The 15,325-nt window shown below is 41.4% G+C and overlaps 1 protein-coding gene and 1 pseudogene across 2 annotated transcripts in view; both read left to right on the forward strand.

The window, feature by feature from the left end:
- The window catches only part of LOC140211887 (sorbitol dehydrogenase-like), a 76,393-nt pseudogene extending 62,239 nt beyond the window's left edge, over window positions 1-14,154 (forward strand).
- LOC140212140 (sorbitol dehydrogenase-like) overlaps window positions 1-15,325 on the forward strand; it is a 74,315-nt gene that overhangs the window by 12,104 nt on the left and 46,886 nt on the right. For both annotated transcript variants that reach the window (XM_072282748.1, XM_072282749.1), the window contains exons 2-3: window positions 4,638-4,671; window positions 14,111-14,275. In XM_072282748.1, the coding sequence (XP_072138849.1) occupies window positions 4,638-4,671; window positions 14,111-14,275 (199 nt within the window). The remainder of the gene's footprint in view (window positions 1-4,637; window positions 4,672-14,110; window positions 14,276-15,325) is intronic.

Consider the following 15,325-nt stretch of genomic DNA (forward strand, 5'->3'; position numbering starts at 1 on the left):
TGAAAAAGAGAAGCCGAAATCTGATGTGTCGGTATTTCAGTGGAGTAAAGGAAATTACAGTGGCATGAGAGAGGAACTGGCCAAAGTTGACTGGAAAGGGACACTGGCGGGAAAGACAGCAGAGCAGCAGTAGCTGGAGTTTATGCGAGAAGTGAGGAAGGTGCAAGGCAGGTATATTCCAGAAAAGAAGAAATTTTCGAATGGAAAAAGGATGCAACTGTGGTTGACAAGGGAAGTCAAAGCCAAAGTTAAAGCAAAGGAGAGGGCATACAAGGAAACAAAAATTAGTGGGAAGACAGAGGTTTGGGAAGTTTTTAAAACCTTACAAAAGGAAACTAAGAAGGTCATTAAGAGGGAAAAGATTAACTATGAAAGGAAGCTAGCAAATAATATCAAAGACGATATTAAAAGCTTTTTCAAGTATATAAAGAGCAAAAGACAGGTGAGAGTAGATATAGGACCGATAGAAAATGATACTGGAGAAATTGTAATGGGAGATAAGGAGATGGCGGAGGAATTGAACAAGTATTTTGCATCAGTCTTCACTGAGGAAGACATCAGCAGTATACCGGACACTCAAGGGTGGCAGACAAGAGAAGTGTGCGCAGTCACAATTACGACAGAGAAAGTACTCAGGAAGCTGAATAGTCTAAAGGTAGATAAATCTTCCGGACCGGATGGAATGCACCCTCGTGTTCTGAAGGAAGTAGCTGTGGAGGTTGCGATGGCATTAGCGATGATCTTTCAAAAGTCGATAGATTCTGGCATGGTTCCAGAGGACTGGAAGATTGCAAATGTCACTCTGCTATTTAAGAAGGGGGCAAGGAAGCAAAAAGGAAATTATAGACCTGTTAGCTTGACATCGGTGGTTGGGAAGTTGTTGGAGTCGATTGTCAAGGATGAGGTTACAGAGTACCTGGAGGCATATGACAAGATAGGCAGAACTCAGCATGGATTCCTTAAAGGAGAATCCTGCCTGAAAAACCTATTGCAATTTTTTGAGGAAATTACCAGTAGGCTAGACAAGGGAGATGTAGTGGATGTTGTATATTTGGATTTTCAGAAGGCCTTTGACAAGGTGCCACACATGAGGCTACTTAACAAGATAAGAGTCCATGGAATTACGGGAAAGTTACATACGTGGATAGAGCGTTGGCTGATTGGCAGGAAACAGAGAGTGGGAATAAAGGGATCCCATTCTGATTGGCTGCCGGTTTCCAGTGGTTTTCCACAGGGATCAGTGTTGGGGCCGCTTCTATTTACATTGTACATCAACGATTTGGATTATGGAATAGATGGCTTTGTGGCTAAGTTTGCTGACGATACGAAGATAGATGGAGGGGCCGGTAGTGCTGAGGAAATGGAGAGTCTGCAGAGAGACTTGAATAGATTGGAAGAATGGGCAAAGAAGTGGCAAATGAAATACAGTGTTGGAAAGTGTATGGTTATGCACTTTGGCAGAAGAAATAAATGGGCAGACTATTATTTAAATGGGGAAAAAATTCAAAGTTCTGAGATGCAACGGGACTTGGGAGTCCTCGTACAGGATACCTTTAAGGTTAACCTCCAGGTTGAGTTGGTAGTGAAGAAGGCGAATGCAATGTTGACATTCATTTCTAGAGGAATAGAGTATAGGAGCAGGGATGTGATCTTGAGGCTCTATAAGGCGCTGGTGAGACCTCACTTGGATTACTGTGGGCAGTTTTGGTCTCCTTATTTAAGAAAGGATGTGCTGACGTTGGAGAGGGTACAGAGAAGAGTCACTAGAATGACTCCGGGAATGAGAGGGTTAACATATGAGGAACGTTTGTCCGCTCTTGGATTGTATTCCTTGGAGTTTAGAAGAATGAGGGGAGACCTCATAGAAACATTTCGAATGTTGAAAGGCATGGACAGAGTGGATGTGGCAAAGTTGTTTCCTATGATGGGAGAGTCTAGTACGAGAGGGCATGACTTAAGGATTGAAGGGCGCCCATTCAGAACAGAAATGCGAAGAAATTTTTTTAGTCAGAGGGTGGTGAATCTATGGAAGTTGTTGCCACGGGCAGCAGTGGAGGCCAAGTCATTGGGTGTATTTAAGGCAGAGATTGATAGGTATCTGAGTAGCCAGGGCATCAAAGGTTATGGTGAGAAGGCAGGGGAGTGGGACTAAATGGGAGAATGGATCAGCTCATGATAAAATGGCGGAGCAGACTCGATGGGCCAAATGGCTGACTTCTGCTCCTTTGTCTTCTGGTCTATAGGGTTCTTAAGCTATTGGAGAGGGAAGGGAGCTGGGTTGGATGGGGAGGCCCTTCAATGAATGTAGTTGTTTACCACCCTGGGTTGGGGGGGAGGGGGAAGCACATGGGTGGCAACAATCCAATTAGTTGAAGGATGCAATAGAACTGTATTGAAAGCATTGATTATGAATGTAAGAATGAAAGAAATTATATGGTTTATTCTTGTAATTTAAAAAAAATTATGAATAATGTTTATTTTGATAAAAAATGCTTGTAGCAGGATTATGAAACTTTAAACCCTTGCTCTTGGATTGTTACGAAGTTAACAGAAACTACGAGGGGTGATTGATAAGTTCGTGACCTAAGGTAGAAAGAGTCAATTTTGGAAAACCTAGCACATTTATTTTTCAACATCGTCCCCTCCTACATTTACACACTTAGTCCAGCGGTCGTGGAGCATAGGTATCCCTTCTTTGTAGAAGCCGGCGTCTTGGGCCTCCAGAAAGTGGTTCACAGCTAGACTGATTGATAAGTTCGTGGCCTGAGGTAGAAGTAGGTGAGATATACAGTTCTTGTTATATGCACATGCAGTTCAGCTCTTTGAGTGATATGCAGAAAGTTTGAAGTTAATAACTCATCTCCTTCTACCTTTGGCCACGAACTTATCAACTTTCCATCCTGCTGTGGAACACCTCTGGAGGTCCAAGACGGCAACTTCTACAAAGAAGGGATCCGTATGCTCCACGACCACTGGACTAAGTGTGTAAATGTAGGAGGGGACTATGTTGAAAAATAAATGTGCTAGGTTTTCCAAAATTGACTCCTTCTACCTTAGGCCACAAACTTATCAATCACCCCTCATAAGTCTTGAAGAAAGAGACTGAGATAGACTATTATTGTGTGGGCATATAAACTTTACAATGATTTGGATCAATACGTTCTAGAAAGATAGGTTATTGAACAAGGGTACATTGGCTAAAGAGAATGAAAAAAACCGGGCAATAAATAAGATGAATACATAAGGAGCCATCAAATTTGTCTAGACAGGTCAGTAGACTTCCATTAAGAGCCCCAACCCCCTCTGCTTCACCATTCCCCTTTCTCACCTTATCTCCTTACCTGCCCATCACCTCCCTCTGGTCCCTTTCTTCCATTGTCTTCTACCCTCTCTTATCAGACTCCCCCTCCCCCACCCCTTTATCTCTTTCTCCAATCAGCTTCCCTCTCTTTACTTCACCTATCCCATATTACCATATATAACCATATAACAATTACAGCACGGAAACAGGCCATCTCAGCCTTTCTAGTCCATGCCGAACTCTTACTCTTACCCAGTCCCACTGAGCTGCACTCAGCCCATAACCCTCCATTCCCTTCCTGTCCATATAGCTATCCAATTTAACTTTAAATGACAACATCGAACCTGCCTTAACCACTTCTGCTGGAAGCTCGTTCCACACAGCTACCACTCTCTGAGTAAAGAAGTTCCCCCTCATGTTACCCCAAAACTTTTGCCCTTTAAGTCTCAACTCATGTCCTCTTGTTTGAATCTTCCCCACTCTCAACAGAAAAAGCCTATCCATGTCAACTCTATCCATCCCCCTCATAATTTTAAATACCTCTATCAAGTCCCCCTTCAACCTTCTACACTCCAAAGAATAAAGACCCAACTTGTTCAAACTTTCTCTGTAACTTAGGAGATGAAACCCAGGTAACGTTCTCGTCAATCTTCTCTGTACTCTCAATTTTGTTGACATCTTGCCTATAATTCGGTGACCAGAACTGTACACAGTACTCCAAATTTGGCCTTACCAATGCCTTGTACAATTTCAACATTACATCCCAACTCCTATACTCAATGCTCTGATTTATAAAGGCCAACATACCAAAAGCTTTCTTCACCACCCTATCCACATGATCCCCTTCTCCCGTTTTCACCTATCACCTACCACCTTGTACTTCTTCCTCCATCCCTCCCCTTTCTTTTTCTGACTTCTCATCTTTTTTTCCCAATTCTGATGAAAGGTATCGGTCCCAAATGTCAAATGTTTACTCTTCCATAGATGCTGCCTGGCCTGCTGAGTTTCTCCAGCATTTTATGTGTGTTGCAGCAGATTTCAGATTCCTTCTAGACTAGACACAGATGGAGGAAAAGCAGGGTTGTAAGATTGTTTCCCTTGTTTTATTGTATTGAATGGGTTTCCTGTATTTATGATGAGTGGAGAGATACAGGGTTTACTCATCTTTGTGTACACAACTTTAATGGATTTGAAGAGAGAGACTTGATTCTCTAATGAGTCAATTAACATGATAAAGAGGAGTCTGCATCTAACTTACAGCTAAAGTCATAATAAAATAAGTTTTTCCTGAAGCACACCCAGCTTTTTAAAAAGACGGTATTTCCTCTTTCTGTAGGAAAAGCGTCCAGTTCCAGAACTATGCCCTGGCGGTAAGTCTGTCTTTTCTGTTTAGATTTATTACATGCAGTTCTGTGTAATATTTATATTATTTTTAAATGTTACATCTTAGTCAGATAATGCTCTTAATCTGTAAGTTATTCAGCACGGAAGGAGTTGTTTAGTTAAAAGTTTTAGACTGTGTACACTTCCCCCCATCCTATCAGACTGTGATTTTAATGGGGTCTGATAACTTTAATGTCACCATTGAGTGTAAATGTAGATATAATTTGAACAGAAAACTTCCTTTCTTTATTAGAATTGCTAATACTGTAGAACTTTGCTGTTACTAATTTTTTTTTTTCAGATGCTTCCTTATGAAGTAAGGTGTTATTTGGGCCATAGAGTCTCTGTTCAATCTCAGAGCGATACCATCTCCCCTCTTACTTATAAATAAATTATTCTGTCTCACATGCTCATTTACTCCTACAATCACCCAACTAAAGTTGGGTCACAGAAGACTGTGGACACTGGAATATAGAGCAAAACACAAGAAGCTGGAGGAGCTTTGTGGGTCAAGCAACCTCTATTGGAGGGAATTGGACAGTCAACATTTTGGGTAGAGACCCTTTATTAGAAATGGTTTATTATTATCATGTGTACTGAGGTATAGTGAGAAGCTTGTCTTGCATATATTCATACAGATAATTTCATTTCACAGTGCATTGTGCGTAATGCAAGGTAAAACAATAACAGAAGGTTGATTAAGTACAGTATAACTAATGTATAAAGAAACAAGCACTCTTCATCTCATGTTCTCGTTATTTATCGCTATTTATTTATATTTGCACAGTTTGTTGTCTTCTGCACTCTGGCTGAATGGCCTAGTTGGGTGATCTTTCATTGATCCTGCTATAGTTACTATTCTATAGATTTGCTGAGTATGCCCACAAGAAACTGAATCTCGGGGTTGTATATGGTGACATATACAGTCGGCCCTCCTTATCCGCGGGGGATTGGTTCCGGGACCCCCCGCAGATACCAAAAAATGTGGATGCTCATGTCCATTATATAAAATGGCGTAGTAATTACATATAACCTACGCACATCCTCCCGTATACTTTAAATCATCTCTAGATTACTTATAATACCTAATGCAATGTAAATGCTATGTAAGTAGTTAAACTGTATTGTTTAGGGAATAATGACAAGAAAAAAATGCTCAAACAACAAGTGCTGGAGAGAGAACTTCCGGGTTTTCCTGATCTGCAGTTGGTTGAATCCGCGCATGCGGACCTGCGGATAAGGAGGGCCGACTGTATGTACTTTGACAGTAAAATTTACTTTGAACTTTGATACAAAGTGCAGGTAGACAAAAAAGTGCAAGGTCATAATGAAGAGTGTGAAGTCAATAGTCCATCTTATTGTACCAATTTTATAACAATTTATCAACAATTTTATAACAGCAGGGCCGAAGCTGTCCTTGAGTCACATGGGACAAGCTTTCAGACTTTTGTAAGCTCTGCATGATGGGAGGGGAGAGAAGAGAGAATGTCTGCGGTGGGTGGGTTCTTTGATTATGTTGGCTGCTGTACTGAGGCAGCAAGGATAGACAGAGACCATGGGTGAGGGAGGGGGTGGGAAAAGACTGGATTCCATTATATGTTGAGCTGTGTCCGTACACTCTACAGTTTCTTGCAGTCACAGGCAGAGCAGCTGCCATACCAAGAAGTGATGTATCTAGGCAGGATTTGAATTGTAATTGTAATTGGTTATTATTGTCACATATACTGGGATACAGTGTCTGGTACACTGTTCATACAGATCAAATCTTTACACAGTGCATTGAGGTAGAACAAGGTAAAACAATAACAGAATGCAGAATAGAAGTGTAACAGCTACAGAAAAAGTGCAGTGCAGGTAAACAAGGTCATAGCAATGTAGATTGTGAGGATATTTTCTATGGTGCATTGATGAAGGACAAAAGAGACAGGCCAAGCTTCTTTAGCCTCCTGAGGAAGTAGAGACATTGGGAAACGTTCTTTATAAGTTGAGAGATGAATCACAGCAATAAGGAAGATGTTTTGTAATCATTTTCAGCACTGGACACTCTGTATTTGGAGTTCTGACATCCTTACTTAACAGAGGGTAAAGTTGCCATAGGGCAAGTACAACGAGAATTCACCAAACTGATTCCAGGGATGTCGAGTTTACATGATGAGAAGAGACTGAATAGACAGAGTTGAATGAATGAGGAGATCTCATCAAAGCTTAGAACATTTTTAAGTATTGATGCTGGGGAGGTTGAGGTCATGTGGGGGGAATGTCTTCCCTGTCTCAGGACTTAGAGAAGAGTGGATAGGCCATTTATGAATGAGATCTTCACTTAAGTGGCAGTGAACCTTTGGAGGATAGTAAAGGCTAAATCTTTGTATTGAATCATACCCCAGTTTGACGGATTTTTGTGCATTCAGAGAATTGAGACGTGGGGATAATGTTGGTATTTCATTAATGAACTTCCCATTGTATAGCTAATTCTCCATTCTTATCTAGCCTTTCACACAGGGAGTGGTAGCTGATACCTAGTTACTTGAAAAATCTATTACACTCTGTGCTTTGCAAATTTGTAATGATTTCTTTCTTCAGCATCACCATCAACGTTAAATTCCAGCTGGCTTTGTGTCATGAAGTGCTAGCAGTTTTGGGTACTCTCTGTGAGTTCAGCTAACATTCTAGATTAGCAATTTAGATGGGAAAGTAGGCAAGTTTTGCAATGTATCCTTTGCAAATTCAGGATACTTGGCAATTTACCAGCCAATGAAGTGCTTTGAGAGTGATCTCGGTGTTGTAATATAGATGATGCAGCAACCAATTCTTGCACAAGAAAAGTTCCATAAACAGCAGATAAGTAGGGAGCAGACAGTCATAGTTGAGAGATAAATGTTGGCCACTGTACTGGGAGAACATGGCCGCCGTTCCTCAGAATAGTACAGTGGAATCTTTTATATCTACTAGTGTAGAACAGACAGGGCTCTGTTTTAAAATCCCACTTATGGCTGGCTCCTCTAAGTATATTCCTCTGCTTCTGAAGTGCACTGGACTGATGGCCTAGATAGTTGTGCTCAGGTTTCTGCAAGTGGAGACGGTGTGGAAGCAGAGTCAAGGCAGAATCGTGTCCCCGAGAACGAGGAAAGCCTCGATGTCTGATGGCCAGGATGAATTGGAAAGTTTGGGTATGGGCCATATCGTAGTGGTGGGGTCCAGACCCCAGTGCAGTCTGAGAGTGAGGAACAACCTGAACTGATGTCTGGATGACTTATGCGCCGGGCCAGATCGAAAAGGCGAAGGTGAAGTGAGGCCTGGTTCTGCTCACTGACCCACAACTTTTACTCAGCTCTGTGCTAAAGTGCAGTGCCAGCTGCAGTGACGCCTGGCTTTGCGTCTGTGTTCTCGCATCACTGCAGCCGGCTTTGCGATAGACCATGGCTGCAAGCGATGCCTGGCCTCGTAAAATTCCAGCTCTGAAGCTATTTGCTTACTTTTATTGTTTGCACAATTTGCTTTATGTCATTTGTTTTCCCTCTCTCTCTGCATGTTTGATGGTCTTTTTTTAATGGGTTCTTTTGGGGTTGCTTTGTTTTTGCAGCTGCCTGCATGGAGATGAATCTCAAAAGTTACATAACGTGTACACACTTTGATAATAAATGTACTTTGGACTTTGAAAGTAGAACTGACAGCTACAAAGCTCCAAGACTGACCTTGCAGGAAAACACACCACTACCTCACTATTTTTGCTCTCCTTTTTCACTAATTTATTTTTTATATATATTTCTTATTGTACTTTACACTATATTTTATGTATTGCAATGTACTGCTGCTGCAAAATAACAAATTTTATGACATATGCCAGTTATAGTAAACCTGATTCTGATTAAGTTAATTAAGCCATTGTATTAGACCATAAGACAAAGGAGCAGAAGTGGGCCATTCGGCCCATCGAGTCTGCTTCGCCATTTTATCATGAGCTGCTCCATTCTCCCATTTGGTCCCACTCCCCCGCCTTCTCACCATAACCTTTGATATTAGGTCTGGTATAGTGGCTACTATTGGAGTAATGACTTGAATTTTCTTCTCAATGCTCCAACATATATTTATACAGTGCCACAGCACAGGAACAGGCCCTTTGGCCTATCCACTCCATGGCAACTTGATTTTCTGCCTGGTCCATTTACCTGCACTTAGGCTATTTCCCTCCATACCTCTCCCTGTTCAGCTACCTATCCAAACTTCTCTTAAATGTTGAATTGAACCCGCATCCACCACTTCCACTGACAGTTCTGTAGGGTAATGTAATGGGTGGAAACATACGCATAATTCACAAGCACCAACATTGAGTTGGGGTTCTGCTTAAGAGGCTAGTCTGACATGATGATGTAATGGTGTGAAGTTTTTTTTACTGCATTCTATGCTCTGTGTTTGGTTCACACTGAAGGAGTTGTTGCAGTTTCCCTTAAGCATAAAATGCCTGAGCTGTTTTATTTATGAAAACCTACAGTTCATTCTACACTCAGGGATTAAGACCATAAGACCATAAGATATAGGACCACAAGTAGGCCATTAGGACCATCGAGTCTGTTCTGTCATTCAATCATGGGCTGATCCAATTTTTCCAGTCATCCCCACTCCCCTGCCTTCTTCCCATATCCTTTGATGCCCTGGCTAATCAAGAACCTATCTATCTCTGCCTTAAATACACCCAGTGACTTGGCCTCCACAGCCGCTCATGGCAAGAAATTCCACAGATTTAACACCTTCTGACTGAAGTAATTTCTCTGCATCTCAGTTCTAAATGGACGTCCTTCAATCCCGAAGTCGTGCCCTCTTGTCCTAAACTCCCCTACCATGAGAAGTAACTTTGCCATATCTAATCTCTTCAGGCCTTTTAACATTGAGAATGTTTCTATGAGGTCCCCCCTCATTCTCCTGAACTCCAGGGAATACAGCCCAAGAGCTGCCAGACGTTCCTCATCGGTAACCCTTTCATTCTGGGAATCATTCTCGTGAATCTTCTCTGAACCCTCTCCAATGTCAGTATCTCCTTTCTACAATAAGAAGCCCAAAACTGCACACAATACTCCGTGTAGTCTCACGAGTACCTCATAGAGCCTCAACATCACATCCCTACTCTTTTATTCTATACCTCTAGAAATGAATGCCAACATTACATTTGGCTTCTTCACCACCGACTCAACCTGGAGGTTAACCTTTAGGGTATAATGCACAAGGACTCCCAAGTCCCTTTGCATCTCTGCATTTTGAATTCTCTCCCATCTAAACAATAGTCTACCCATTTACTGCTTTCACCAAAGTGCATGACCATACACTTTCCAACATTGTATTTCATTTGCCACTTCTTTGCCCATTCCCCTAAATTATCTAGGTCTCTCTGCAGGCTCTCTGTTAACTCAACACTACCTGCTCCTCCAGCTATCTTTGTATCATCGGCAAATTCAGCCACAAATCTTATTAATCCCATGGTCCAAATCATTGACATACATCGTAAAAAGAAGCGGTCCCACACTGACCCCTGTGGAACTCCACTGGTAACCAGCAGCCAGCCAGAATAGGATCCCTTTATTCCCACTCTCTGTTTTCTGCTGATCAGCCAATGCTGCACCTATGCGAGTAACTTCCCTGTTATTCCACGAGCTCTTATCTTGTTAAGCAGCCTCATGTGTGGCCTTCTGAAAATCCAAGTACGCCATATCTACTGCATCTCCTTTGTCTACCCTGCTTGTAATTTCCTCAAAAAATTGCAGTAGGTTAGTCAGGCAGGATTTTCCTTTCAGGAAACAATGCTGGCTTTGGTCTGTCTTGTCATGTGCCTTCAGGTACTCCGTAATCTCATCCCTAACAATCGATTGCAGCAACTTCCTAACCACTGATGTCAGGCTAACAGGTCTATAGTTTCCTTTCTGCTGCTTCCCACCCTTCTTAAATAGCAGAGTAATATTTGCAATCTTCCAGTCATCTGGTACAATGCCAGGATCTGTTGATTCTTGAAAGATCATCGTTAATGCCTCTGTAATCTCTCCAGTTACTTCCTTCAGAACCCGAGGGTGCATTCCATCAGGTCTGGGAGATTTATCCACCCTCAGACCATTGAACATTCTGAGCACCTCCTGAGTCCTAATTTTCATTGCACATACTTAACTTGCCTGGCACTCTTGAATGTCCAGTATACCGCAGTTGTCTTCCCCTGTGAAGACTGATTCAAATACGCATTCAGTTCCTCTGCCATCTCTGCGTCTCTCATTACAATATCTCTAGCGTCATTTTCTATTGGTCCTACATCTACCCTCAACTCTCTTTTACCCTTTATATACTTAAAAAAGCTTTTAGTATCTCCTTTGATATTAGTTGATTAAGGATCAACTTTATTCACCACACACCAGGGTTTCTCAACTGGGGTTCTGCAAGAGGTCGCTAAGGGTTCCGCAGGAGATTGTGATTGGAAAAAAATAAAAATCATTTTTTGAACTTTGCTCGATGCTAGCACTTGCAGTGCTGGGCAGTAACTGAGCAGCCCCTTAGCAATCTCATTGTGGTCTCCCAGCCCAGTATTGCAGTGTGCAGTAGGACCGTGTTTATTTGGTTTTGTCTATTCTTAGTTTGTGACATGAGTTAGGGGAGGCAGTTGATAATTGGTGAGCACAGTATTGCACGGTTGGGGAGGACGGTAGGCTGATAAGGAGCGTGAGGTGTGTTTTCCGAGCACAGCCTGAGCTTTGACGCCAGCCTGTCCTTCCCCAACTTCCCCTAACATTGCTGACTGCAGTCCGATTGTGCACTCAAGATGAGATTTACTGACCTGCCCCTGGACAAGTTCTGGATTTCTGTGAAAGAAGAGTATCCAGCCATTTATAGGAAAGCAATGAGTATTTTGCTGCTTGTTTTCAACTTCTTACATGTGTGAGCAAGCTTTTTCCTGTTTAACAAGCATCAAGAGCAAGGATAGAAATCGTCTCATTTCAGTTGAAGGTGAAATCCATGTGTGCTTATCTCAAGTTCAACCCAGAATTACTTTTTTGCAGCAAAAAAATTAACACAGGTTTCCCATACTAGGCCTATATTTGAGCCTAATCACGTTTGTCACTTAGTAAGAAAATGTTTTTTCAAAGTATTGTATAAAATTGTGTCTTAAGCTATATTTTCATTCATATTGCTTTGGCTTATGGTTTTTAGTAACTTTACAATTCAACATTGTCAATAAATTTTCATGCTGTAAATAGCGTTAATTAAAATCAACTTACAGCCTTTATTTAAATTAAATCTACTGAGCCTACCTTTAGAAAAACTAAATCCCATTTTGGTTTAAGCCAATTATTTAACAGAAATTTATTTTGTTTGCCTTATGAGTTTTTAAAATTTATGAAAGGGAAGGAAAGAGATTAACTTCAAGAAAGGTAAACTAAGCTTAACTACCTGTTTTTTTCAAAAAATGTTGGCTAAAAATTCTTTCTCTATTCAAAAGAGCATTTACAATTATCCTTGGATTATTATATATACAATTTACTAATCTCACTAATGTACTGTGAGCTGTAGATATAATAATTTTAACACAGGGTTTCCTTGAGACCTGAAAATTATTTCAAAGGTTCTTCCAGGGTAAAAAGGTTGAGAAAGGCTGCCATAGACATTTAAATGTATTAGTAATTTGCTGTAGTGTGTGGTGCAACATGCAACAATTATAAAGAATAAAGTATTATATAAAAATTAAGTTAGAAGTACAAATAGGGTCATAGAAAAGTACATCACAGAAACAGGCCATTCGGCCCATCTAGACTGTGCCGAAACATTTAAACGGCTGCTCCCATTGACCTGCACTGGAATCATAGCCCTCCATATCCCTATTCCACACTTTCACCAGCCTCTAATAGAATGGAATAAATATGCAAAAATACATTAATACCAACATACATTTACAATGTAAACAGCTTTATAAAAAATAGTTTAAGGTGTTTACGGTGCAGTGCTATGATGGGCATGACTGGTAGAGGAGGTGGCTAACTCGTCTGGTTGATCAGATTAACTGCCTGGGAGAAGAAACTTTCAAGATGGTGTGAAGTTTTTTGTTTTAATAGCTCTATCGTACTATCCAGAAGGGAACTGTTAGAAAAGACAGCAAATCAAGCCAAATCAAGTTTAATTATCATTCAAACCATACATAGGTACAGCTGAACGAGAGCATTCCTCTGAGGCCAAGGTGCAAGACATTCAAAATAGCAAGCAAGCATCCAAAAATAATGAGTAATATAATTCAAACTATTGAGCAAAGAAGCATTTTCATTAAAAAAAACATATATACTCCAAGAACCTGAGTGACAATGTCCAGGAATTAATGGTACAGACACATGCAATCCAGCCTGTCATCCCACCGCTCGAACGTGGGAGGGGCAGCACTGACAAGTGAGACTAAGCCCCAGCCAAGTTTAACTACGGTGTGATCCTTCTGTGTTGCTCAGCTGGTCCGCAGCAGCAGCAAGCCTGAGGCTTGAGGCCTAGTTCTCACTACAACTGAGGCTACACAGCTGCCATGTTGACGTCCCTCCACCATACGGGCTCCTTCGACACCTTGGCCAGCTCTGCCGCCAACACCAGTTCAGCTACTCCGATCAACAAGCTGCTCACTGATGGAGTAGCCCTGAAATACCCGATATTCTTGGAGCAGAATTGTCTTTGGATCGTAGAAAACAAATTTACAATGAAAAAAAGCACTTTTGGTTGGCTCCTGAGATGGTTGGCACATTTGAACGTGTGACCATCTACCGGAAGTCCTTATTTTACTCATGGGTATTGTCCACAGTGATTTTTCCTGTCTGCTTCTTTGTCCTGCAGTGATGGTAGACTGCAACCAATGAGCTTTTCTGCTGTCCTGTCCTGTTCCACCACAGTTTTTGTATATTATGATAGGACGCTGCACCAAACCAGGTAGTAAAAGTGTCTGGCTTCTTCACTCAGAGTGAAGATGTCCCCTCTCAGATTTCCTTAATTATTTCACCTTTCACCCAAAACCTATGACTGTTAGTTCTGGTCTGACCCAGCCTGAAAGAATAAGCCTGCATGAATGCATCAATGGAATTAAAGCTGCAACAGATCATGAAGGTGGCTCATGAACATTCGCTCAGGATAATGACTAATCAAAACTGTTGGGGCAGTATTGTCCATATTCTGATGAAAACAAAATGAAATTTCTGACCTTTGATCTGCTATTGATACATTTGTTTCTAACATTTCCTTCCAGAAAGATACACACAATAAGCTTTGATTGGCGTTATCAATTAATAGTACCATATCTCTCTCCATCATCCATGCAGTAGTATGTGCTTGTGCTATCTGCTTTATATTGTCTTTAACATTCTACATTTTATATAGAAAAATACTTTCTGTTTCAGAATGCAATGTTTTCAATGTTTCATGCTTTTTTTTCAGAGGTTCTATTGAAGATGCATTCTGTAGGGATCTGCGGTACCGACATCCATTTCTGGCTAGACGGAAAAGTGGGAGACTTTGTTGTCAAGAAGCCCTTAGTTCTTGGGCATGAAGCCTCGGGTACCGTGACTAAAGTCTCCTGTGGTGTGACCCATCTGAAAGTAGGTCAGTCTATAGAGATCTGTATTGCAAAAGATGCTGGGAGAACCTTGTAATTCACAGGTAGAGTTTCAATAGAGACACAGGCAAGCTAGCTCCTTCTGGTATTTGACTGAACCCTTCTCCACTTTATCCCACACTTCCTCCCTCACATTTATATAATTTCCCCTTAAATATTTAAAGCTAATTTAGGCCATAAGACCATAAGACACAGGAGCAGAATTAGATCATTTGGTCCATCAAGCCTACCCCACTTTTCCATCATGGCTGATTTATTATCCTTCTCAACCCCACTCACCTGCCTTCTCTCCATAACCTTTAATGCTCTTAAGAACTTACCAATCTCCACTTTTTAAGCCTAACCAGTCATCTTGCCTCCACAGCCATCTGTGGCAGTGAGTTCCACAGATTCACCACCCTCTAGCTTGAGAAGTTCCTCTTCATCTCTGTTCTAAAGGGATGTACTTGTATGCTGAGGCTGTGCTGTCTGGACCTAGACTCTTCTATTATAGGAAACATCTTGTCCATGTCCACTCTATCTAGCCTCTCAATATTCGATATTCGATATTTTTATAGGTTTCAGTGTGATCCCCCTCATTCTTTAGACCAGCGAGTACAGGCCCAGAATACGCCTCGTGTTAACCCTTTCATTCCTGGGATCATTCTCATGAATCTTCCCTGGACTTTATGCATTGCCAGCACATCCTTTCTTTGATTAGGGGCCAAAGCTCCGAAACTGCCCACCATATTGCAACTGCGACCTGACCAATGCTTTATAAAGCCTCAACATTACGTCCTCTAGTCCTCTCAAATGGTCCTCATTACCACTGACTCAGCCTGCAAGTTAACCTTTAGGGAATCCAACACGAGGACTCCTAGGTCCCTTTGTACCTTTGATTTCTGAATTTCCTCCTCCGTTTGGGTGAATTTCATCTACTATTTCTGATAGTGGGCTCAATTTCTCTCTCGGTGAAGGATTTTGTTTTTATATTAGATTTATTGTACATATAATTGAATGGAATTGACTTTATTTCTTACATCCTTCACATACATGAG

This window comes from Mobula birostris, chromosome 18, assembly GCF_030028105.1.
Source record: "Mobula birostris isolate sMobBir1 chromosome 18, sMobBir1.hap1, whole genome shotgun sequence".
In the NCBI taxonomy this organism is placed as follows: domain Eukaryota; kingdom Metazoa; phylum Chordata; class Chondrichthyes; order Myliobatiformes; family Myliobatidae; genus Mobula; species Mobula birostris.